At 43.2% G+C, this 27,134-nt stretch overlaps 1 protein-coding gene across 1 annotated transcript in view; it reads right to left on the reverse strand.

Moving 5' to 3' along the window:
* pcxb (pyruvate carboxylase b) overlaps positions 1 to 27,134 on the reverse strand; it is a 277,811-nt gene that overhangs the window by 41,062 nt on the left and 209,615 nt on the right. The window contains exons 13-19 of the mRNA XM_030087167.1: positions 25,027 to 25,171; positions 24,445 to 24,534; positions 16,281 to 16,502; positions 8,096 to 8,252; positions 4,817 to 5,057; positions 3,272 to 3,439; positions 2,676 to 2,757 (exon numbers count right to left, since the gene is read on the reverse strand). Coding sequence (XP_029943027.1) covers positions 2,676 to 2,757; positions 3,272 to 3,439; positions 4,817 to 5,057; positions 8,096 to 8,252; positions 16,281 to 16,502; positions 24,445 to 24,534; positions 25,027 to 25,171 — 1,105 coding nt within the window. The remainder of the gene's footprint in view (positions 1 to 2,675; positions 2,758 to 3,271; positions 3,440 to 4,816; positions 5,058 to 8,095; positions 8,253 to 16,280; positions 16,503 to 24,444; positions 24,535 to 25,026; positions 25,172 to 27,134) is intronic.

A 27,134-nucleotide genomic window follows, 5' to 3' on the forward strand; every position in this document is an offset into this window, starting at 1 on the left:
GCTTTCAGGGGCCCCAGAGGCCGGACATAAACCTGTTGCGTTCTGCTCGGGTCCGGCGCGGGGATGAAGAAAGAGCATTAGAGCAAAAGGCTTTCCTCTGAAAAGCACAGGCGACACATTACAGTCAGAACGCAGCGTGTCGTTATGGCTCCGCGGCTGTGTCGCTCCGCAAAACTGTTACAGAAATTGCCTCCCCGTCAGTGACAGATTTTCCTCGGTGAACGCCTGTTAAACATTTTTTGGAGAAACAACGAGCTTTGAACGGGAAGCCATTCACGCTAAGGACACCCTCGGGGACGAACAACACCAACACCTGATGTGTACTTTTGTATTCCGCTTGACAAAAGCCACTGTAGATGTGCCGATCATTTTAATGGAATATGGCGCCGTCTGTTGGGCCGCTCATCCGTGGAAATTAGGGATGGCAAAACAACACCGATGCTGAGAGATGCAAGGGGTAATACCTTTTTCTCACTTAAATATCTGAATTCTAATGGCCTGGCTTGTGTGGGTCATTTACAAGTGTAACCATCCATAAATCAATCTTTACTATCATTATATTTAAATTAGTACGCAGGTTGTGAGAAGAGATGCAACAGTGAGACATTCACATCTACAAGTCAGCTCAATTAATACTTTTTTCAGTGACTTTCAAAGTCATGCAAATAGAGTAAATATTCCTCAAACCAACACATGCAAAAGGAGAGTCTCAAGCTGGAAGGAAACTTGTGTTTTTTCTCTCTTTTTTTGTTTGTATTCATAATTTGTTTTCTTTTTGTTACTGCGTATCGATTTCAGGACTGAACCAATATTCCCTCATTTTTATTCTTTTCTCTAAGCTGAGTGCACATTTTATGAAGAAACATCTCCCTATTTTCACAGGTTGCATAGATTCCAGTGCAGGTAAGCAGGAAACAAGCTTCATATCTGAACACATGAACAGAAGGTTTGTATGATATCTACAGCTATATAGGGATCTGTATCGTCTGTGGTTCTTGTGTTTTTATGCCACAGCATCTATATAAGACGCTTTGCTCTCTTATCTATTCTCATACCAATTACTACCAACATAAAGTTGAGCAAGACTCAACATGATGCAGTCTGGGTAAAAAATAATTAATGCATTAGTGTTTTTGTTTTTATTTTTATCTCCGTGGAGCTGATGGGTAATGAGGTCAAGCTCTTTTATGCACAGAGACAGGAAACTCTGCCTCGTCAAAGCAGAACAATGGTGGCTTTGGAGCATTCGGAGCCGGCCATTAAAGACATTATCTGCGTTTAGCTCCCATACAGAGGAGAACTGCTTATAAGTGTGAATAATCTCCTGCACTGGAGCTCAGATAGTGCATTAGCAGGGTAGTGTGAATGTAGCATAAACAAAATTAGCAGGGCTTCTGGTGGTTCTGAGTAATGGAAATGAGCTATCAGATCTAGTTAGCGCAGCCGAATCAGTTTTCCCAATAGCATTGCGCAACATAACTAAGCAGCAAACTCAACATCAGATTTAATTCCTTTAGCCTGTTTTATGCTCCTTCAATTTTTAAACAGCAGTTTTACAACCGGCTCTTTTAATATATTTCCCACTTTAAACTCCTCGCCGTGGGAGGCGGGAGGTCACTGAGCCCCATCAGATACCGGCGGTGATGGAGGAGCTCCACCTTTTCCACGGCCTATAAAAATTACATTGTGCAGAGCGGACTGGCCAGCAGCGGGCCCGAAGGGGAGCGGACGCATTCCGAGTCCATCCCTCCACTTATCATATGACCTCCTGGGAAAATAAAAACAGAGCTGCGGTGGTCCGGAGCGGTCCGCCGGGGCTCGTGCGCGAGGCGCCTCTGATCGGACCTGGCAGGACGTCGTTTGGAAAAGCAAATGAGTAACCAACAATCATGTCAAGTGTGCCTCGGAGAGCCTTTAACCCCTGAAAGCTCCTGGGAATGTTGCTCATTATGCAAAGTATAGAGGTGACAGTTCTGCACTGCAGGTTTCACTTGTTAGAGTCATGTATTAAAGAACGGCGCATCGCTCACAGCTACAAACAGTTTCCATTTCCACAGAAGATGAGATCTTGAACATTCTTTTATTGTTCTTATGCTTGTCATCTTCTGCTCTTTATTATCTGAAAAATGTAATTTATGGAACAAAAAAAAACAAAAAAAAAACAAAAAAAACGCTTTGTTTATCAGCATTTTAATTGATCGCGGCGCCGCCTCTCTTCTGCGGGTCTCTGGCTCTTTTTCCATCTTCCTCTGATAATTGACTGTGTGGAGGTCCTTCTGACTCGGGGCCATAATTACTGATGTGCTCTGTCATTTATTGAAACGCTGATTGATTTTCCTCCCTCATGTAAAGCAGCGGACTCTGAGAAAGACACTCTAAAGTTATTTCTGAGCAGGACTGGTGATCAGAGAGACTCTCGGTCTCATCAGCTACTGCACACCGATATGAAACCTTGATGTGGAATTTTAAAACTGCTCGCTCGTATTCCTTCCAATCTGTTCTTTATAATTGAGCTTACTCAATTAAAACTGATTGGACTAAAGCAATAACTTGACTTATGCTCCAACGGCCAGTGTGTACTCTCATGGATCCATTAAAAACAATTCCCCAGAGGAGATCGCTTGATAATATTTAAGCGTTGCTCGTCCCGCCTGGATCTAGGATGTATCGCTTACCGGTGTCGAGTTTGGTCCTCTTGGCACAAGCGACGATGGCTCCCATGCTTGGCTGAGAGGTCATTCCAGCCATAGAGTCCACCTGGAGAGAGGTGATCGATATGAGTATTGAGTACAAAAGCACAAAATGTGATTGATGATGAACGTACCCCTGCACGATCCATCTAGTGCTGATTCTGCTTATTATCATCCAACTAAATAAAGCAATGCTACAAAGTCTGACCAGTACTGAATTTTATAAAGTCTTACAAAGAACTGCAGCAGCACAACAACCCAAAGCAGCAAACAGCAGCCAAATGTTTTAATGAAACTGTCCATGCTGGCAACATGCGCGAGTGAGCGCAGTAAGTGAAATGTTCCTGGCTTCAGCAGTTCTTCCATCTTAGTCTCACTGACATTTCATTATGCAAAGTGCAGCAACTGGGAGTAAATTAATGTTTGTTCCGTCTTGCTGGGAGAACTGGCGGTTGAAATAATAACGGGCTGGAATAAGCCACGCGGAGGGATTTCTGTAATGACCTTGACGCGGTTTTTGAAAGAAAAACAAAAGAGCAGCTCGCGGTTTAGCTACCAAGGTAAACATAAGAAATACTCACTGCTACATCGACCACGTCGGCCCCGGCCTCGGCGCAGGCCAGCATGGCGGCCACACCGGCTCCAGCTGTGTCGTGGGTGTGCACGTGGATGGGCACATCTGGGAAGCGGTCTCTCAGAGCGCCGATCAGAAGCTTGCTGGCCTCTGGCTTCAGAAGGCCGGCCATGTCCTGGTGAGAGGCAGAGAAAACAACAGAGACATGAGGCGGAGGGAGGGCTTTTCGAAAACGGCTCCAACCGAATAAAACAACCCAGATGTTCACATAAGTTATGAACGGATGTAAATATGGATGAGTTATGAAAGCAGAATTCTTGCATCTGTGTATATCACATTAAAGAAGTGGCTCTTTTTCAATAGAATAATGATGAAAATACAATTTTGTGGGGAAAAAAAGAGCAGTTGTTCTATTTTGACAATCATCGTACAAATCATAAAAGGTCTAACAATAATTTTCAGACAAACTTTCTTCAGATGCAGCCTCTTTACTGTCATGAATGTGTTAAATAATAAACGCCTCTTTCTCTCTGAGCACTGTTTTCAGAGCCTTTTGTGTGAACGCCGCCGCTGTTTGTTCACGCTAACGCAGAGGGGGGAGTTTATCATTTCACGTCTGAAAATATCCAGTCATGCCCGAATAAAGAAATTAATTTATTGCGAGCATTATCGGTCTATTCATTCAGATAAGAGCTTCAAGGATACAAGGTACCTTAATTGAAGCCTGTGGAAACACACTCCGCCGTTCCAAATTCACCTGTGCCAGTTTATTGCTCAAATTGCAATCCAATTATTTTGTTTTGTTCGTATAAGGGCTGTACATCGACCTGATCCATCAGTGAAATTAGTTATTGGAATTTTATTGATCTACGTGCAGTTATGAATAATTATCAGTTAACATTTTCGCCATTTCAGAGATAACAGCACCAGTGTACTGAAACAAACCCAGAATCCATCAAACAGAACAGAATCAGCGCTGATTGTTGCAGCTCAGTTAATCGTATTTAAAGAGGCGTTGCGTATGATTTAAGTAATGCAATCTTTTGTGCAGCATGGCGGCAGGTCGTTTTGCCTCATGGCCAGAAGATCCCTGATTCGAGGTTTTTTTTTTTGTTTTTCCCTGTCACGGATTGTCGACGTGTTCACGGTGTCAGCCTTAGCTGCAGTGACACTGCATTCATTGTATTCCAGCTGCAGCTATTGTGGTGTTTACTGTTCGACCCACCAACGGCTGTGTTGTTTGTTGACAGCCGTGGCAACAGAGTCACCTTTTGTACCAAGGAGCTTTCACAATGCAATACAGACAGGAGCTTGCTGGTTAGCTCGCTAACCTCAAAAAGCTGTTGCTGCATTAAAAAGAGCAAATGTTAATTAGATCGCACACAGGAATTGTTACTGAGACTGAATATAAGTACTTCTACAGTCTCTTTTCAGCTGGTGTTGTGTCCTTTGGCGGCAGGCTGGCAGGGATTTCCGGGAAGAAACAAACGAGCGCCAGAATCTTTTACAGCAACACTTGGATCCTGGATCTGATTTTTTTTTTTTTTCTCACCTTGATGCAGAGAATGTGGGTTCCGGCCTTGACGAGCTCGTCCGCCAGCTTCACGTAATAGTCCAGGGAGTACTTCTGCCTCATGGGGTCGGAGACGTCCCCCGTGTACGAGATGGCGGCCTCGACCACGCCGCCCGCCGCGCCGGCGGCTTCCATGCCCAGCAGCATGTTGGGCAGGTAGTTCAGGGAATCGAACACGCGGAAGATGTCCATGCCGTTCTCCTTGGCCACCTCGCAGAACCTGGAAGGGGGGGGGTGGGGGGAGAGAGAGATTATCATGGCCTCACTCTCACACGCATAATGAGACTGTCGTCATGCACAGTGCACTTCCAATGGGTTGAGATAAGGTGTTTATATCCATCTCCATGTCATCACTCCTAAATATTGCTCTACCTGAGTAAACACTATTTTTTTTTTCTTCAACAGTTTCATGAAGAGTGAGCTCACACAGCCTGCAAAAGCCCACAATCATCTCAGAGAATGTATACACACCTCATTATCCAAGCCGCCAGTGGTAAATCCCTCCTATTATTGCCTTGGCCTTGGCATCTTAATCAGGTTTTTTGATAACTGGGGTGAGCATTGAGTGTAGCTGTATTGCTGTGAATGCAATATTTACACATATTGAGAGCTTTTGTCAATCAGACACTTAATGTGCGTCTATTTATTTGTGTCACGACATGCTTGCCATTGGAACGGATGCTGCTGCACGGCATAGGCAGTGTGGCACCTAATCAGAAACACTGCACTCTCCTATATAACCCGCGCTGAGCTTAAGTGAACATTATTCATGCGATTCTGGAGGTTGAGGGAATTTTTTTTGGAGGGACAAAACCTTCATGAAGTGACAAGAAATTCTCATTAGGAATCATATGGCGCTCTCAATCCTCCAGGCAGTTGAGATATTTTAAGAATGCTACAACCTTCTCTGTACGAACTGTACTCTGACCCGGCAAAAATGCACTTTAAATCAGCTAGATGAAATTAAATTACACTTTGATTTGATTTGGTTAATGAAGATGCTTGGGTCACTTGGCTGCAAGCCGCACGCAGAAAACGCCGAGGGTGAGGGAGTGGCGGATGTTGTGGGGAGGGAGACCGATCAAAGCCATTAATCACAGTGATGTGCAAATTTCTGATGGCGCGCCGTCTATGGGAAATAGAGAGACGGGAAGATGAACGGCGGTCAGGACGGAGGGAGGGAGGGAGTTACAAAGGGGGAAAAAAATGTAAAATGCAAAGAAAGAGATGGATGCAGCCAGCAGAAATCAGGGAGTGAACGTTGACAAATTATGAACACACAGAAGTGGGGGAAACATGACGCAGTGCTAAGGCAGGACGATGGAACCATGAGATTACTCATAAACTAGTCACTACTAATTTATTTGAGGTGGGAGCACACGTGTGTGTTTGCCGCGGTGTTTTTGTCCTGGGGTTGTGTGTGCAGCTGATTGCAGGTGTGTCTATTTGTGTGTGTGTTTGTGTGTGTGTGTGTGTGTGTGTGTGTGTGTCCTCTACCTCAGCTTGTGAATCCAAGTGGAAAAAAAACATTGGAGGTATGCATGTGTGCAGGGCCTGAAGTATTTATAGCCCGGGGGGCATTGGTTGCATACATCTGTAGCGCTGATGTGAAACTCGTTGAGCATGATAAGAGGAGCACATCAACCAATTGACCTGATTAAATATGTGCGAGTTGTGTGGTTTGTGGGTTGCTGCTGCGAAGCGTATTCATTATTGGAGAAAACAACTGGACAGGACCGCTCCATGCTAAACGTCTGAGCTGCGTCTTACGGAGTCCAGACATGAAGAAGGTATAAATAACTAAAGCCTAAAGGTCAGCAAGAGCATTGACTGGTTCAGTCTGAAAGGTAAACAAACGGCGATATCAAACAACTGTTCTGTGTACTTTAGAAATTTATCATTTCACTCAAGCAGACCTGAAGCAGAATCCAGCTTTTTAGCTTTTTAAAGAACGGTGCGTATGGAGCATATTTTTCATTTCTTTGGCTGACTTGTTACTGTAGAAGAAAGTAATTTTAATATAAAGGTGTGGGAGGACCTGACAGATTCACTGATTTAGGTACGGTGCCCACACTCTTGTTATTATGTAAGATCCACAAGGCATTTTTTGTTGTTGTTGTTGATAACTGTTTTTATTGAAAAAGAGGAAGACTGTAAGACAAGGCACTATTTGTACATCTCAAGGAGCAATTTTCAAAATGCGTAAAGTCTGTTGTTTGTTCTAAAGCTTGTGCAAATAGTGTTTTAATGTTTTAAGCCCTGATTTAAAAGAACTGAGCCCATATTGTAGCACACATTCACATTAAAGAAAGCACTACTGAATATTTAGGTCACGTCTCTGAGGTACATTTTGATAGCAGGAGTCTGGGGGCAATTAATTTTACACTAAACACAGACATGTATCGCACATCTGAAACATATGAGTGAACTAACAATAAGCGAAATATCATCAATTTATCATTTCTGCATTAGTTTGCCAAAGATAATAATGGTACCTGACACTAAGAACGAGAACCGGTTTGAGATTAATCTTTCTGCTTCCTTCTTGTGTTGTATTTGGTTTTTGCTGAACGATTGATTTTCTCAGACGTAATTTAAAGCTTTTTCACAGACACAGATAATAAGGGTGCAATCGTTACACGCATATAGCAACACATTTTCATCTCATTCATTTAAATACTCTCAGCGTCATAATATATAGACATTAAGAAAATTATTTATGGAGTGGATGGTCAGTCATTGTAGTTTCCATGGAAACGACCCAGAGCGAGGACATTTTCTAAATAATACAACAGGGACAAAATGAGGCAGGATGACCGGCAGCTGGATTCAGTGAGACCTTATTCAAAGTCATGTTTTTCCACAGAAAAGGCTGGATAAGAAAATACCAGAGTGGAGTTACAGATCTGGGAGCATATTCAATGTATCCAGCACACTGAAACCTATTAACACACACACACAATCCAGTGAATGCCCGTGTGTTCGCAGATGAATATTGCTTCCAGTGTGTCATTTTATTTATTATTGGATTATTGGAGATGATGAGGATTAAAAAGAAATAAATAAATGCAGATAGTCACAGCCAGACTCCTAATCATTTGATTGTTGTGGAAGTGAATTAAGATGAGACGCTGCGGGACGAACCGCGCGTGTGCGCGCGTGTGTGTGTGTGTGTGTGTGTGTGTGTGTGTGTGTGTGTGTGTGTGTGTGTGTGTGTGTGTGTGTGTGTGTGTGTGTGTGTGTGTGTGTGTGACTCACTTGAAGACAGCGTTGTCGGGGTAGTTGGTGTAGCCCACGGCGTTGGCCCCTCTCAGCAGCATCTGGAAAGGGACATTAGGGATCAAAGCTCTCAGCTCCTGCAGCCTCTTCCAGGGACACTCCGACAGGAATCGCATGGCCACGTCAAAGGTAGCACCTACACACACACAAACACACACACACACACACACAGACACACACTTAGGCTGCGGTTTCTTTCGGCTTTCATCTCTGATCACATCCGTCATCCTGACTTTGATCTCAATTTAAAAATCCAAACATATTTCAGATCCGTCCCGTCGCCCATAAACAGAGGGAGAAATATAAGATGCAATAATGGACGCCTGCATAAAATATCTGATGATAGTTGCAGATTCATTCTTCCTTCCAACACTTTGATCATTTCTTTTTCGAAGTCACTTCAGAATATCGAAGCAATGTTCCAGTGGACGGGGCAAGGTAGAAAAAAAAAAGAAAAGAAAGAGTGATAGCAATCTCTCATTTCCCTTTCTGGGGGAGTAGATTAGCGATTCTCATACCCGTTTATCATATCAGCCAGAAATATTGAAGCCTCCAGTGGTATTCTGCTGATCCAACACTGTCATCATTAAATTTCATTTTCTGAGCACTCATACATTTGGAGAAGCAGCGAATACTAAGCGCAACTGCTTGTTTCCCGCTCTGCGAGCAGCCGGTATGCCCTGGAAAAACCCGCGACGTCTTTTTCAATTTCCTTCGATTTGGGTTTTTGGCTTACAGCAGCATCTCTAAAACCGCTGGTTTTGGGGCGAAGACGGCTTGAAGCAATCCCGTTTGTTGCCGGCCGTATTAGCGCTACTGTTCCGGAGCACGTGAGATATCAAAACATGATGCTGGGAGAGGAATTCATCTGGGACGGCAGAATCTAATAATTTGATAGGGGCAAATGAAGACTGACAGCTGGTCCCACATGCAGGACATCAGGCCCGGGCCGGCTGCGGGCTGCAGGCTGCCTCTTTTTGGAACGAGCGGCAGCCTCCAATCTGCTGCGAATGAGAGCTGAAATAAATCAGATGGAGGGAGGGAAACATCGGCTTTGTACGCCGCCCAAGACTGGCAGCAAAATGTTCAATGAGATAAATGAGTCTTTGGGACAAACTGTAACGTGGAACAGAAGTTTTAATGGTATAGTAGCGTGCACTACAAATGCACAAAATAATAAATAAGACCTTGCTGATTATGATTCCATAGTATTGATGTTTTTATCCAGACTGCACCTTTTGAAATCAGGTGTCAAATTGAAGAAAAAGAGACTAGACTCGGGCTCTTCACCTTAAGCAACAGGACGAGATTTGCCAACTACTCCGTGCTGAATCTACTGGAGGATCTGAAGCATCCAGTGCAGAGCTACAGGCAGGAGCCAGACCAAGCATTTGGAAAAAAAAAAAAAAGGTCAGTCTTTAAATCAGCTCAGAAACTCACAGCGGTAACCCGTCAAGGGCGCCGCAGATTGATGTGGCGTGACCACTTCTCTGACTGTAAGTTAAAAGCCCTGCAGCATCATTTTGTATCATGTTTTGCCTGCATGAAATGCCCTGAAACAGCCGTGCCTTGCTGAGATAAAAGAGTGGATGACCTTTCGCCAAGCCTGAAGAGAGAAATCCAGCCCCGATCCCGGGTAGGTGTTTATAATCTATGATATCAGCCAGCTCTTCGACTAAAAAGTTCTGCGAACTTAACTTCTATCTCACGCTCTTCAGCAAAAAAAAAAAGGAAGGCCATCATGCATAAAAGTGATTAGCATCTATAATTTCAATCGTTGAGTTACATAAACACACATGTCTCAGCATTTTCTGCCTAAGTGTGCAATTATAGCTCTGATGCATCAGGCAATTTTTCTGAATGGATCAATTTTTATGTCATCGGAGATTCCTCCCCGTCGCTCTGGCTGCGCTAATCTACCTTTTCGCCGCTCAGACTTTTCCCTAAGAGGCAGCTCGCATTCCATAAAACATGGAAAAGTGCCTGGAAGACACTGATTGCACGGCCACTCGGACGAAAAAGACGCACATGCGGCAATTACCAATCCAAAGCTCCTCCATCTGATAAATTTGCGGAGTGTGAAACAGATATGGAGAGGCACATAGATACATTATGTGACCCAGTTCGTTTTACTGTATCTTCCACGGTGTGGGGAGGAACGCTATATCAGGAAGGGACTTAATCCTCCGAGGGCTTTCACAGGCTTAATCTCTTCAATGATTCATTCTGCCTCTAAGCAGCTGAAACATGTGAAAGCAATATTCCCTATCTAAGACCATGCCGTGTTTAAAAAAAAAAAAAAAAAAAAATGTTGCACAGGAACAATGTGTCAGGGTACCCACTTTCAATATTCACATGGTTGTATCTCTTTAGTGGTTTATTTTGGCTTTAAGTGATTAGAGGACACACTAGTGTAATATTTTGTGTCTCAGATTGCTCTGCTGTGAAAGTGCTCTGTGTGGGGAATTCCGATCGTCTTCCTCCTGTGGTCATTAAGTGATTTATGAGCGACCGTTCACAGGTATTGTTACATACCGTCACCGTGGGACATTTACAGCGGGGGTAGTTCTAATTTGTGTTTCACAACACAAATCAATATGGGACGAGAGCCGGTAACTGGTGAATCTGGGGCTTACGAGCTTTAAAACCAGGGTGGATCAACAATGGAAAACAGATACGGTCAATTGTGCTGAAAGCTACAGATGTACTGTAAAAGATAAAAGCACTCCCTGTAAAAAGAAGCACGCTGGGCTGTTTTACCTGAAGATTGAGTGTCCTATAGCGGCTGTGAAGTTTTGTTTGTCTCTTGGTGCAAACATTTTTTATCTTAGAATCATTCCACACAATGCCATTGGTTTTAACGTTTAAAAGTGATGAAACTTTGTGGCTGTAAAGCGGAGGCTTCAAGTATGAGTCGTGGAAATGTGGACTCACATTTATGTTTCTGTCGTTTCTTTCCACTTAAAAACACAATAAAAGATGGAGTTTTGGCTTGCTTTGCATTCATACAGGCTGGAGCTGTAATTTTTGTAATCTTGAGCGTATCATTCAGACACTATAGTTCAAATAAGACGTTGTTTATTATAGTCTATGTAGCCCAGCGACAGAATTATTAAACAACCACAGTGAACAATCAAATCTGATTCAACTGTCTGGGTTCAGGAGAGAGCCAATCTCCAGTACGTGATTAAAAGTGACCTGTTTTTGGAGTGAAAAATGCCTTTTATACGAGCACTTTGTATTTATTAAAATAATACAATTTGTGTTTATAGCTGTTGTGCTTTCCTGGACAAGCTGTAAGTGGCTGTTTGGCTGATTTAGTCTCAGATCTGGCAACCCTGTCATCAAACACCACTGTTGCCAACTTTGTGAATTTGTCGCTACGATTAAGAAGTTCTTAAACCCATCTTGTGACTTTCAGTTAAGCAACGTCTCACAAATCCAGCAACTTCTTCAGATGGAACTGTGGAACCTTATAGCTGATGCTGCTCTCTCCTTCGCTGCTGACAGTCAGGTGAGGGATTGCAGGGATTTGACTCGCTTTTTGTCTCGTCCCCGCGTTTATTTATTGATGAAAGTCAGTTGTGCAAATTAATTTATTACATCAGGCAGCCACTTAAGGATTTTTAGCAGAGTCTTATTTCATGTTTGAAGAGTTGGTAACACTGCCAACAGCTTTGAGGGAAAGGTCAGAACTCACCAAGAGCTTGTAGAATGCACATAAGAGCTACATCTGCAACAGGAGTTCATCAATTAATATAAAGATCGGATGCAGGAGGAGGCAGATGTTCTGACGTCTGGCACACAACATGTTTGATCAGTTGGATAAGTAAAGATCCGCTCACTAACATCTTGTTCGTCTTCATCTACAAGCGTACCTGCTGTTTAGCAATCTTCATCACTTCTGCTTTTCAACTCTGTGAGAAATGATCCACAGAGCTGATTGTTTCTCTTCCCACAGACTCTGTATTTACTTCCTGCTCTCTAAATATCACTCGGCAGATCACTGCTGACAGGCAACCAAAAACTTTCAGTTTTCGCAGATTTGAATGTCACTTCAATCACAAAAGTAGACAAACCAACATCGAGGAATTTTTTTTATTGCTTTTTGGCACATCTGGAATTGGAAACCAGTGTTTGTACTTCAGATAAAGCCAATAGAGAACACGAGCACACCTGACTGCTGTGAACAAAGCCTTAAAGCTTTGGATTGAGCCATTTCAGCTCCAGAGCAAATTCAGGTGAGAACTTAACATTTGGTCTCTGTTGCTTTAATTCAATATAGACGTAAGCATAAAATAAGAATAAAAATAAATTGGAAATATGCAGAATGATTCATCTTTCTTTGAATTTGTCTTTAGAATCCCAGCTCTGAAAAAAACATCTTGGAAAATCGTAAGGTATCCTCATTCTCAAGCTCGGCCAGAGATCACAAGCAAATGCAGTGTGGACTGCTGGCAAAAAGAGTCTAACGCTCCTTTTTCTTGTATATGAGACAAATTATCATTAAGACCCTCTCTGTCAAAGTGTTCAGTAGCTGATTCATCACTCTGCTCTGTTGTTCCTCATTAAGAATCCCGACCAACGCCAAGCATAACGCACAAAGAAGAACATTTGCATCCTCCAAAACAGTGCGTTTGCAGCCAGGTTTCATGGGAGTACCTCTCCAGCGGTTCTGTTTAAGTGTTTAAATAATTATGAGAGCGATACTCCATAGTTGTGTTTTCTCTTATTGTAAATCAGATCATGCAGGAGCCACAGATGCATGGAGTGGATCCAGCAGCATATTGCATTTTTCCATTCCGTGATTCACACCACAAGTTTCCATAAGTGAGAAAGACAAATGAATCCTGAACTTCTCAGCTCATAACCCCGGCGCCTTTCTGAATCATTATGTCAGGAGTCTCATGTTTCATATCATTTCAATGGCGTGCTCATGCAGCATTCATAAAGACGATACAGACTTGCATATATTTACTTTTCCTCACTTCTTTATGAAGACCCGAGGCGGCTTCCAGAGTCTTTGAAGATGTCAGAATCCCACTAAAACTCCCAAAACTTGAGAGAGTTCAGAGAGCAGATACAAATTTTGATTTATGTCCTTTCATTTTAAAGCATCGATAATAAGTTTAAAAATTAGATTAATCTGCCGTAACCACTCACAGATTCTTTGGCAAAGGCCTAATGTTGATCTGTTGACTTCCATGTTTCGGCATTTTAGTATTTACTTTTCCTTTTTTCCTCATTACATTTAACAGGATATGCTTCACTTAAAGCACTCAGCACTGAAACTCCCTTCTGCTGACTTCTTCTCAATTGTTACAATAAAAAAAGTCAGCTCTGGTAAAGATGTTGCTTTATCGTGATGGCTAAAAAGGAAATCACTTTTACTCTGGATACTTCGCTCCACTCCAGGAGTTACTTTCCTCGCTGCATAGCAAGAGATGACGTTTGCTCTGATGCAGATGGAAATATGTGACCTGACAGAGAGGAACATCTGGATGCACATGAATCATTTACAGTACTGTATATATCATATGTTCAATACAATACCGACTGCAATATTGTTTCCAGTTGTGCACCGCTCTACCCAAAGGGAGTTTATGTTTGTTTTAAATGAGGGTGTATTTTTTTTCTTTAGTGCAATGTTGTGAACAAATTAGAATTGCAAATGCAAATGGAATAAAAATGTGAAACACATACATATTCAGTGTCTTACCTCACTAAATATAATGATGTGTAACTTTACTGTAGCTTTTCAAATGGATGTACAAATAGTATACAGTGCTGTCTTGAGCGTTTTGCGGTGACTTTTTTTGCACCGGAAAACACTTTAAGAGGAAACCGTCGTCATGAAAGTATGACAAAGCTTTTTGATTATCGTGTTCAGGAACAACAGTGTCAGGAATTTTCATCTTGATGACACTGACATGAGAACTTGCTTTTGAGCGGTTTAAACCCTTTTGCAGGTGATCGACTAGATTTTGCGGTTTGTAGTTTTAGAAATTTGCATTAACTGCTGTGCAAATGTAAAAAGCGATGTGAGAAATGCACCACATCGACTGAGGAAAAACTGTAATGTTAAACATTTACCGCCTCCGTCTTTCTGCAGATAGCCTGCAAATGGAAAGACACAGATGTGTAACAACCAACACATGATTACCAATCTCCATATTTTAAGCGTAGTTTTCATTGATTATGGTCCCAGCAGCAGAAAATACATACTGCGCATTTGAAATAAATGTAATATAATTTCAAGCTAAAGCAGTAAAGGGAAATCTGGAAACAAAGTGATGAGAGTATTTGATGTACACAAACAGTTTGAAATTACATGTTCGATTGTTGTAGCCCATTGAAAACCTGACCCACTCGCACTGATTTAGAAAAGTTCAATGAAGACGTGGTTTTATGCTTCCAAAGAACTCACATTTAGATCACAAGAAGCCCGTAGTGAATTAACACCTCCAATGTTCAACCGTAAAGTAGTCTCAAAGTAAGCTCTCGATCAGGCTTTATTGCCTGTTTAACACACAATTTTCACTTTGAGTTGTCAGGAAACCAGGAGATCTGAAGAGAAGGGGGGAAAAAAATCATCAGGAAACTCACTTTATGATCTTTTAGCAGGAACACATAAAAAGACAAGTATGACTCTTCAAGATCCTCAGGAAGAAAAGACCAATGGCTGAAAATTAGTAAGTACTTTTCAGTCATGAAATATGAAGATGCAATCTTCAAAAGGTGTTTATGTGCCTTAATCAAAGCAATTTCCTCTTTCAGAGTTGCTACACAGAGTATATCTATTCAAATCTCTCCTCCTTTCTTTTCACTTTTACTTTTAACTTGAATAAGCATCTCTGAAATGAAACCAGATCATGTGTCTTTGGGTCAGCCTCATAATAGAATCACCACATCAAGAGAGACTGAAGTCGTAAAGTGTTTAAGCCCTTTTTATCAAAACATCCTCTCAATAATTTACTTTTGCGATGACCTTTTTTTATCTCTTCAGACATTAGTAGTAGACAGTTGCTTAATGCGAGATGTGCTCAGAGTGCTCAGCCACGCTAATGAAATGTACTGTTTTCCCTCTGACTGCTGATCTGCTACCAAGAGGAATTTAATCTCAAAAAAGGCTTTTCAGCACTACAGGGCTTTTCATTTTTTATTTTTTTTTCCCCCTCCTCGAGACTGCCTCTCTCGTGTGTCTTCATTTTTTTTTTTTTGTTTCCCCACTCACTTTGTTCGACGAGCATCTAACTGTGAGCCGAGCCAGTGAAACAGAACCCGAAGCAGAACCGGGCCTTTTGTCGTCTGGTTCTTACATTTGCTCTTGTGATCTCCTCAAAGCGCTCCACATAATGCAAACACAATCACTCGGAGTGGCTGGCGACATAATTGAGCATTAAATTGAATGTTTCAACCTCAAGAGGTTCACTGGGCATATCTCTTCCACACACTCCAAATGTGTGTGTCCCAAGTGTTCAAACAATGGAAAAAATAATTAATTTACTCTCAGAAACCGGTTGATGACAACCACACTTCACACTGGGCTTTTATCGAGAAGTGTCGTGCGCCGTCCCGCATTTTTCTTCTTTGTCCAATTGTACAGTAATTGCATGTTATACGGAGATGCTGGGGAACAACTCGAGCCTCACAAAGTTTCAATACTGTGTGATTTTCTCCATTCATGGAAGAGTAGGGAAAAAAAGGTAACAATCATTGTCTATTGAGGGAACTTACTGGGGACTGACTTATGGGCATCGAGATGAAAAACGTGTTTTCAATGACGCGTGATTTTCACAGCTCAAACAAGGAAAACAAAAAAGGCGCAATCGCTGTAATCAGCGCAACTCGGAAGGCGTCTAAAGTACGAGCGGGGAGAGAATGGCAAGCACAGGCATGGCTGTTCACACGGAATAAAGAGAATGAGCACATACAAAGACATTTAATTAATGAGACAGCCATCAGAAAGAAAAAAAAGGAAAACACAAACGATGCCCTTTACATGGCTGCCTGTGGGGGACCAAGTAGAAAAGATATTTCCTGGGTTATTGTGGTGATTATTTGTGCTCATGTCCAGAGTCCTTCAGCGGGAAAAGGTGAGAAGATTTACTGGAAGCACCAAAACAAACGTCAAAGCTTGTTTACAACAGGAAAAACCCCTTACCTCCCCAGTTCTCCAGGCTGTAAAGGTTGCTGAAGTTGTGGCTGACGAACGGCGAGATCTTCTTCAGGTCGTGGGTCCTGACCCTGGTGGCCAGCAGCGACTGGTGAGCGTCCCTGAACGTGGTGTCCATCAGCAGCAGGCCTTTGTGGGCGCGGACGGCCTTGGCGAATCCCTCAGGGCCGTCCCGCAGCAACACGTCTCGGAAACCGACGGGCGGGTCGCCTGGACGTGGAAGAGGGAGCCAGGGAGGTGAAAAAAGATGGAGGATTAATGAGGAGGGTGCAGAAGTGAAAGCTGGAACAGTGTAACCGTCTAGAATTTTCTATATTATCCGTCATGAAAACAAATCCACTCTAAATTCACAAGGAGAGGCAAACCTGATGCCACATCAGCAATTACAACAGTTCATGCCTTCATTGAACACAGTGATCTTCAGCAGCACTGGCAGGAAATGTGAGTTAATTCAAAGGCCAGTTTCTCCAAATGAGGCCAATTGGAGCACAAAGTTAATAAACCTGGAGTTAAATCAATAATAAAAAAAAAAAAAAAAATCAGGTAAAAAAAATGTGCCTGTCCATATTTGTGATTAAGATTAGATCAGATCACATTTCATGACCAATCAATGCACTTAATGTCAACATTTACATAAAAAAACCCCACAGCGATGCGCTATTAAAGGTAGGGTTTCTTCAAATAGATGCAGAAAAATGTGTTTCCATCTCCTCAGTGGGGAAAGTAGCTATTGGCTGTCCTCACAGCCTCAAACACCACAGAAAGAGTAGAACCTTAATATGTTCAGGACTATAAATTCAGCCCTGACTGGGCGCCAGGACGGGATCAGCCGGCGGCGGCTTTGCATCCAGTTGCGGTCTGGACCCAAATCTCCTGCAGCGGCGCCCACGACTCGGTGAGGAGAGTAAAAACGTTACGAGACACGTGGCAGTCAGAAAGTCTGAGGACTTTGTAAATATAGCTGCAAAGTCACGAAATTGGCGATCCTGGGGCGAACAGTGCACAGGTGCCTGTTCACGTCTATAATTCACCCGTCGCTGATGAATGTGACAAAAATCAATGATTTACATTAGTCTGACAAGACCGACGACCTGATGGCATTTAAACGTCGTTTTCCTCTCGCTTGCGGTCAACACGTCTGTCAGTTCGTCGTAACTTCCGCTAATAAGGTGAGCAAAGATCATCAAAGGCTCCCATATCACCGTCAGCTCAGGATTTCAGCTCCAAACGAATGCAGAAAATAAAGCCGGGTAGCTGGCTTATTAGACACACCACCCACCATTTGTGAAAATGGATCGCACGGCTGACAGTGACTCATACGGTCATGGTTTTCTATATAAAGTGAGAAGATACAATTTCCTGAAACGAGAAGTGAGCGAGCTTGGAGCTGCGCTGTTGCCAGCTGGAGGTGAATCAGTACCAGGACGGCTGCTGTTTGTACTTTTCTTACATGTCTAAATATTGAGTTATCTGCCCCGCTTTTTCAGGTTTCGTAATTCTTACAACACAAACATCCATGGAAGTGTTGTTTGGGTGCAGATGTGAGGGAGCTATAGACAATATACAGCCCGATGCCAGATGGATTAACTTTTGTTATCCTCTTTGAAATTAATGACTAATTTTTTATAAAACTATTGAAATACTCCCAGCAAGGTTCCACAATTTTGGCAGACATAAACTCCCCATTTTCTGATGGTGGCCTCCTGGTTTGGGAGTGACTTTAAAACAAAAAGCCGATGGCTCAGCAAGAAATGCAGTAATACAATAATTTCATTAATTTATCTTTAGACCAGAGAAAAACCTAAAAGTCTATTCCTGGATGTCCATGATCTTATAACTCTCAAGCGGCGCAGCATCAAAAAGATGTACATTGCTGTGTTTTGTGGAAACTCTTTCAAAAGAAAAAAAAGTTGAATTTAACTTCATTGGAACGGAGAAGTCAGATATAAACGTGATTGAGAGACATGAGCCTCCCTCTCTGCACCCAGCCTCATTTAAGTTGGACCGAAGTGAAATAGAAAAGTGTCCTTTGAAATTCTTTTTGGTAATTATGCATGCTGAGTCCTCCAGGCTGAAGATGAGAGGGGCCATGCAGCTTGTTATCAGGGCGCAGTTCAAAAGGCAGCATCCATGATGGCGTGGGAGTGCATTACTGCACATATTTCATGTGACTTACAAAGTCAGCATTACGGCTAAACAATTTCCACAAGCTCTCATTGAACATTTGCTGATATCCAGGCTGAATGTTTCACACAGAGGAATGTCTCAGCTTGCATTTTTTATGTAAGAGGGCACCAAAACACATTCTCTATTTAAAAAAAAATTAAAGAATCCAAGTGGTAGACTGCCTGACAATTAGACCTGAAGAAATTTGACACAATGAAAAATGTACCAGAGCAGAACAATAAAGTGACGAGACCCTAAAATTCAAAATCACACATGAATGGGATTTTTTTGAAACAAATCTAAACAGCATTATAAGTTCACAAACACTTTCAGAAAGTCACAAAATGCTGATGAAACAGCTGTTGTAAACCTATTTGAAAGGGGTTGGCCCACAGATGTTTGTTTCTCTGCGGTTGCACTATGAAAGATTTGCCACCCTGTCTTCAGTCACTGTGGTTGGCTCAAGCCCCCCACAGCCTGAAGTTAGATAAAGAAGTACAGAAAATGTATTTTAGTTTCATGCAGAGGGATAATGTGAGTGGAATTTAAAGCTCAGAGTATTTTAAATACTGGTGTGTTCGATTTCATCTTCTGCCGGAGCGATCAGATGACTGTGTGTGAAGGCAGGCTGCAGTATTTGAGCTGTGAGAGGAAAACGGAGGAAGAACACACACAGGGAGAAAATGCAGACTCCACACAGAATTGTCCGAAACTCAACTTGCAGTCATTATTTTCTGCTAACCGAAGCAACAAGTTTATAGAAAGCGTAAAGTCTTGATTCTCTGCAACCACTTAAATGCTACAAAGGTCTAAAGCAAACACTCAAGGATCGAGTGCGAGTTATAGGGGGGAAAAAAAACAAACAAGCTTGTAGATGAACTGAAAACAGGTGAGCTGTGTCCCATCCATTAGTAGTGTTTGTGAGAACTCGCAGGCTCCCCTCCCTGAGGACTCTGGGATGGAGACGGCTGAACCTGCCGGTCCTGGATGAATGTTTCTGGTTAGCTTACAAGACTATAATGTCACATCCAGTACTGAAGCATAATACAACCGCTAAAAGCGTCCACAAGGAGGAATGAAAGCAGTCCAGGAATCCCCAAGACGAATACTGGCATTTTCAGTTTATTACAGCTGAGTGGTCCTCAAAAACAAAACACAAAGCACGTCGCAAAGACCTCGCCCTGCGGAGCCGCAATAATCCTCCACGCCGTTCTCTATGGCTTCCAATTACACACAGACACAACCTCAGGCATTAAAATATCGTAAGCAGTATTTGGATCCATTTTTGCCGCGGTGTGTGTGCAATCATCAATCAATTAGACTAGTTAATGAGATACTATCTGCCTGCTTGGATGTCCTCCACCGCTCCATTCCTCCCCTCGTTCTCTCTCTCCGTGCTGTTGAGTATTTGCTCTTGACCTTTTATAGTTGCACCTCACCCCGATAACAAATGATCTCTGCTATAATTGTCTCTGAGGCCGGCATGAGCGGAATGAACTCCATGCACAAACACACACACACACACACAGACGCAGATATGGATTTGTCCACGTATACCGACGCGCAAACGCAGGCGTAGAAATTGAGCTCAGCGGAGCACGGGGAAAAAAACTAGATGAGCTTTGTGAAGTCGTGCCGACGGAGCGTACAGATACAGTCGTTTGAACTTATCAGGGCCGGTGGAGGTACATCACAGAGGACCGCGGGGAAAGCGGACTGAAAATACACACCACTGTCCACCGTCCCCCAACCGTTGCTCAAACCCGTGCGCTTCTGTAGGCCTCCTCTCCGTTTGTAACGCGCGTGTCTCAACACAAAGTGGAAAAAGGAGAGCGGGTGCTCTGGGACTGCGCCGCCTCTGCATACAATGGCCCGTGCGTGTGACAGTTTGCTGGAAAACAAGGCGGCGCCGGAGCAGATTTATGTTTGCCTTGCATTTCAAAACAAAAAAAAAAAAAAAAAAGTTGTAAAGAAAAAAAACAAGTCTCCGATGGGAGCCCCGCTTGACAATTGACCTACTTAGACACAAACACACCCACTCATTTGCATAGAAAACACCTTCGCTCCCACACAGCCGGCTCCTTTGTACAGTAACTCCCCGTCTCCCACAGGCTGATGGCATTTAATACCCCTACCCTCCTCTTTGCTTCACATCCCCGGTCCTCTTGTAGCTCCACGGCGTTTCTCCTCTTGCTTTACAAATAGCAAACAGACAGAGAAGACCCCAGTGCTACTTTATGAAAGTAGATAAACACTGCTTTCTTGAGGTAGCGGAAACAAAAAGAAAGTTAGTTCAGGCCAAGATATTTTATACTTCTTGAGAAACCCGAGTGTGGAACTTCAGTAAGGATGCACATCTATAAGAAACAGTGAATGTTCCACTTCCACGTTGAGTTTCTGACCAGTCGCACATCATCTGCCAGCGAAGACGACGTGTTGCGAAGAAGCAGAGAACGAACCTCTCTGTTCTTGCTGAGTATGTACAAACCTCGAGTTAAAACAGCCTGCCTCGCCTCTGCTGCGAGCTGACACCTGCCAACCACGAAATTCAGGTAAAAGCGTAGCTTCCCACATCCGAGTGCGACTTGCCAAATATTCAAATCAGGCACGGCGAGGCTTTCAATCAGTGGAGCCTGTGCGTGTTGACAGAGAGGACAAATTGGGTATAAATGTCCTTTTATCCTCGAGATGTGCCACAACTGCAAAAAAAATACAGCGTGCCGTTAAACTTTTGACTGGCAGGATTGTTTGAGAACAGCATTAATTTCCCTCCGTACAGCTGTATAGGAAATGCAGAAGAAGAACAAAGGAAGAGTCGGTTTTTGGTGCGCACACACCTGAAAAAAATCCAGAGTATCTTTGGGTTTCAGACTGTCAAATTCCTTTAAAGCTCCCAAAAAGAGGGTTTGGGGCCAAGCTATAGTAGAGTTAAAAACAGTTTGCTCCGTTTGAAGATGGTTAATGAAAGGATCCCAAACGAATTTGGAATAAAAAAAAAAAAAAATAGCCGCCTCTTTACTTTGCGGATGCAATAACCTGCCGTTGTTCTTTAACGCCAGGAATGGAAACACGGTGGAGGTGAAGGCAGTCCGTCAAATTTATTAGTCATTTCTTCGGAGAGCTCGCTCTGAGGCGTCCTGACGATTAACCCCTGGATGTCCTCCATTCGATAAATCCTGAGAATAATTGGAACAAGGTGTACCTCTACGCCGCTATCAACCGGTCTTCACTGGTAATGTTTCAGACTTCAGATCCTAATGAGAGAATAATAGTCTGAGTACTTAACAAGCTCTGTCAAGACACCCTTTGTTATACTTCTCTCATCATAGTGGTGGGAATTCCTCAAAAATGGCTTTTTAGTAATGATTTTCCTGAAGACATCCTACATTATAATAAATAAGATCCCTGCTTTTTTTCCCCCTGCCCTGGTTAGTAATCACCGTTCATCCTCTCTTTCATCTACAGTTATTTCAATTTACCTTTCTATATCACGCCCGCCTAGCTTTTTTCCCCTCGATATATAAGGATTATATACTGCCCAGGCCCTTTCATTTCTCCTTTCATAACCCCTTTCTCCCGCTATGCCCCTGTCCCTCCCTTCATCCCTCTCTCCACAGTGTGATAATACAGACCTAATCCCTCTCTTCTCTCAATCCCTCCGTCGAATGAAAGAAAGGATATAAGCACATTACAAATCTCATTACCAGGCTTTAGGTATGCCTCCGTGCATGCCGGTGCCGCATACCGCCGCCTCATCAGCTGCTTACAGTAGGTGAGTGGGGGCGTGTTCACAAAGGGAGTCGCTCCACAGCGCGCCTGTGTTTCTTTTTCTTTTCTTTTTTTTTTTTTGCGTGAGTCACGCCGCAAATGTATGCATGTGTTCGCTTTCATGTTCACAAGAGCGACGGGCAATGATAGCTTTCAGCACGGGATTTGCATAAGCAAGACAAGCGGCGGGGTAGGCGCAGGGAGACGCTCGCTCGTCAGCAAGGCACACAAACGACGCGGGAATGCGTTCGACTCCACCGCGAACGGTTTTGTTAGCAGTCAGATCTGATTAGCTATGCATGATTACGATTCTTATTATCCACATTATTTTGTGATAAACTTGTGTTCGCCGGGCATGCTGGGGATGTTTCAGTGAGGTTGATAAACACGTCAGATTGATACAGCTCGCTGTTTTGTGGCTGTCAAAAAGGAGCAGCTGCATTATTTCATGCCAGTTTGCACACTTAACACCGATGAACCTGAGAGCGGTGGAGCAGGACCAAAACAGACGCGCTGCAAAATGACCACAGCAGCTGAAAAATGTGTTCACACTCGTGCTGTGGAGAGTTGGTCCGGGCCCAAATCAATAAAAACAGGAAAAACATCTCATTGTCGTCCTTTTAGTTTTCTACTCGCACTGGGATTTTTCCACAATAAACACACACACCTGATCCATCCATGGCAAGTGCTTTAGTCAGTGGTGTTGACTTTTCCTTTATGTTGCTTTCATTCAGTGATATTTGGTTTTCACGACCTTCGGGCTTCAGTTAAAAAAAAAAACACATTAGGTTTTGTCTGGAATCGAACCAGGATGTTCAGCCGCTGTATTGGTTTTTATAAAGCTGTGGATGGAGGCGATCACTACTAAAGCAGAGGTTTATGACAGTTTAGTCCCACTTACACCAAATAAAATTGGTCTTGAACCTCAAAACAAATGAAAATAACACAGTTTATAAAGCCAAAAGGCTGTTCGTCAGTTCGTTTGTTTTGAGCTATTTTAAAACTCTTTTAGCTTTTTTAGTTCTGGCTGTTTTCCAACTTCTTCAAACAAATCAAAAATACAGGTGAATTCAGCATTCTGAGATGTAAAGCAGATTACTGTGAGTATATTCAATGAAATAATGTGGCATCTTCAAAGATTTTCCTTTATTTAGATTCATTCTGCAGTCAAGATGCTGGGAAGTGTTTTTTGTAAAGTCAAAATTTATGAGCTGAAGTGAAAAAACTCCAGTCAGCTGCTGAACTACTCTTTTATTTAAGTATCACATCTGCCTCTTCAAATCGCAACATAATAGAGTTAGCGTGCTTAAGAAATAAGATCAAATCGTTTATTTTCCACACAGTTTTGTGTGAAGCTGCAGGGAGCTCGGACAGATGAGCTTTTTATTCTGTCCTGCACGTCAGATTATCTCACAGTAACGACGTCATCGATATTTCAGCCTTAGTTTCACCTTTACGATTGTACTACAACTGTGGAGCGGGAGGAGATGGGGAAAAAAAAAAAAAAAAGAAAAGAAAAGACTGAGCTCCACTCCAGAGAACATAAGTAGCTCACCGAACTCATCAAAGAGCCCGGCTTGGCCGTTGGCCTTTCCTTTGAGACTGCAGGGGCAGCGGAGCAGAGCGGGGCGAGGAGAGGAGGAACTTCTGCCGTCGCAAACAATGGGCTGCTCCCCTTCGCCGCTGTACTCACAGCTCAGCAGAGCACTCCGGGCGAAAGCCCGCTTCCTCCCTGAGTGCTAAACCGAGCCATTTAGGGAGGCCTTTCCGCCTGCAGCTATCAGACTGTTCGACAGCCCATTTGTCATTCGGTGGGTGCTTTTATCCAAAGTGCCCTATGGATCCACAAGTGTTTACATTTTTAGCGACGGTGCCACGAGGGAAATGGAGCCCCCGACCCTTTCTTGGGCAGCGCTTTGCTAAATTAGTTCGAATGTAATAAAATCAATATGGATGATGCACCGTACCGATATTAATGGAAAAGTTGAGGCGCTGTCTTGTGGCTACCCACCTTCCTATCACTTTTTTTTTTTCAGCTTCACTATAGTATTTAATTATCAGGTGGTGTACTTGTTGACATCTCGCCTCACGCGCAGAGCTGTTGTGCTTGAACACTGTCTAATTGCTCGAGCTTCACCGAGCAAACAGCTTTTACACGTCTCATTGATTATGGAACGAGGAACAACTGAGACCGAGGTTGACGGTTTGACTGACGTACCCATGGTGACGGAGGGAATGACGGGGTCCGTGGAGGAGGGCTTGGCTTTGACTGGGATGGGCGTGGTCGGTCCGTTTACCATCACATGACCTGGATACCGGAATGAAAACAGAGGGTCAGACATGTGCCTGTAATATATCTCCTATACAGTAAAGACAAGACACTAAAATCAATGAGGGTGATAAAACACCAGCCCTTAGCCTTGTATAGATTATAGTCCCTCTTTTCACCCTCTTACATTTGGGAGATCAAAGTATTGAGGACCTCTCCTGCTTCAGATGTCGATCTTTGATAGGCAATATTAAGCGATGTCAATCTCTTCAGTACTAATTTATTTCTCTTTTGTGAATGGAAGCCACATTAAAAAAAAAAAATGAATTGGTGTCTCTTTCTCAGAACTACTGAGCTTCATAAATCTCCATATATAGAGCTAATTTTGTAATGAACTGCATCTGATTGAAGCAGCAGCCGAGTTCATGTTTTATTAAATTCAAGACTGAAGGCAGAAAATATGAGACGACTGGAGACATTTGTAAAGTCTACTCCTTGTGAGGGTTTTGTGTGTTCTCTTAACAGACTGACCCAGGTAGTGCAGGAGCTTCTGGGCTCGGTTCTGGGTGGGCTTGAGGTTGAAGAGTTCCTGGTTCTCGTCGATGAACTGCGTGTCCACGGTGGAGTGCAGGAACTGGTGGTTGGAGAAGACGTTCTGCAGGAAAGGGATGTTGGTCTGGGGAGAAAGACACAGAGGAGGAGACGGTAAACCGGAGGGCACGAGGCTGCACACGTTTCTGGTTTATGAAAAAAGCCCATTTTGCAGTTTTGACCACACAATGCGGCAGGACAGTCCATTAGTCTGCAGGAAGCCAGATTCTGGAACTGAAACACATCAAAGGAAATACGGCACTTCTTTTGAAGATATATACCTACACATCTGCAGACGCACGCAAACCACATTCAGCAACACCTGAATACTTCAAACGCTGCATTTCAGCTGGAACAGATGAATACACACACACACACACACACACACACACACGGGGAAATCCGCTGCTTGAAATATTCACATTGTATTTCTATATTGTTGTTGATTGGTTGCCTTGAAGCATTATCAGGCCAATTATGCTCTCAGAATTAACAAAGACAGGAGTGAATGAGAGAGTCGAGAGAGGACAGATATGTAATTGTTGAGTTAATTTCATTACATGATTTGTTCTTTTTTTTTTTTTCTTTTTCCTTTTCAAACTACAGTAAGCCCGTCTTAATGTGGGCAGACTGCTCCGAACCGCTGTAGGAGGCGGGGAGAATAAAAAGGAGGGTAACGAGAGGAAGGAGAGTGACAGGGAATGGAAAGGCGAGAGAGATTAGCGCAAAGAAAAGCGCAGAGGCGGAGTGAAAGGATATGTTAATATATTCGCCGAGCCGCTTTAAACGTGTTTATCGGCCTTTAATGGCCTCGGGGGAGGAGACTGTACCAAGAAAGGTAAACTGTGTAAGGAATTATTTTTTGCCAAGTTTGCTGAAAGTGTCGTCGCATATGGCCTGGTATGTTCTCATCAGTCTTCAGTGACATTTAAAGGAAAACCCTCTGCACACACACACACACACACACACACACACACGCAGGGAAACTCAGAGTCGGGAGGGAAACCGAGTTCCCCCAGGACCTGCTGGGTATTAGATATAAAGCAGCTCCTCAGCCCAGAAAGGCAACATCCACCTCACTACCTCACTATCTCTATAGATATTCTTAAGATGGATGACTCTGTCACACACACACACACACACACACACGTACACACATACATACAGGTGCCTTTAAGTATATGTACCCGAAAAATATAACCCAGCGACCGGCCAGATTTGCAACCGCAATCCAGGCGTTTAACTGACAGTCATACCAGGACTGGCTTGAAATAATTGCTGCAGCACAATCACTCAGGAATCACATAATTGGGAGAAGGGAGCCTGGCAATAAACAAACCACACAGACACACACCTCATTACCAGCACTGAGAGCGGGAATCTGCTCCAGCGATCAATGTGCTCGGGCGGATGAAGCACATGCTGGTCATGCCAATACAGCCAAAATAAGATGTATACGCTCGGAACTGATGCAGAAGCCAAGAGGAATGTATGTACGGAAACATTAATATCTGAATAAAATGTCGTGTGGGGGGGGGGGGCAGATAATCACACTTCTAACCAGAGACGAAAGGCTTTCATTTTCTGAGGTGTATACGCATAAATACAAAATGACACTGCATTCCCAGTGTCGAGCCACAAGGTGCAGAGCTGTGAGATGCAAGCAGTGCATCAAAACAAGATGAGATTTTCGCCCAGTACTGCTGCTGTGGACGTCACCTCCTTCACCTGTGGCACCAGATAGCTGTATCAGCATATGCCTCGTGCTTCTGAGCAGCCACGTGCAGCTCGGCGTCCATTAGGAAAGGGATTCAATGCAGAGAATGCGCTAAAGCCTAAATAATACCTTAAATAAAGTTTGGTTACTCTGTATGATTCCACTCACAGCAAGAAGATGAAAAAGGTCAAAAATACAATCTAATATTCATCAACATGTTGCCTAAAGCAAATCATCATCTCTTCCACAATGTTGCTTCGAGCTACAAGCTGAGGATTACTTTCTGCCCTCGGAGTTTAGAACACGTATTCATATCGGAATCATTTATCTT

The sequence above is a fragment of the Salarias fasciatus genome, chromosome 3 (genome assembly GCF_902148845.1).
Source record: "Salarias fasciatus chromosome 3, fSalaFa1.1, whole genome shotgun sequence".
Taxonomy (NCBI): domain Eukaryota; kingdom Metazoa; phylum Chordata; class Actinopteri; order Blenniiformes; family Blenniidae; genus Salarias; species Salarias fasciatus.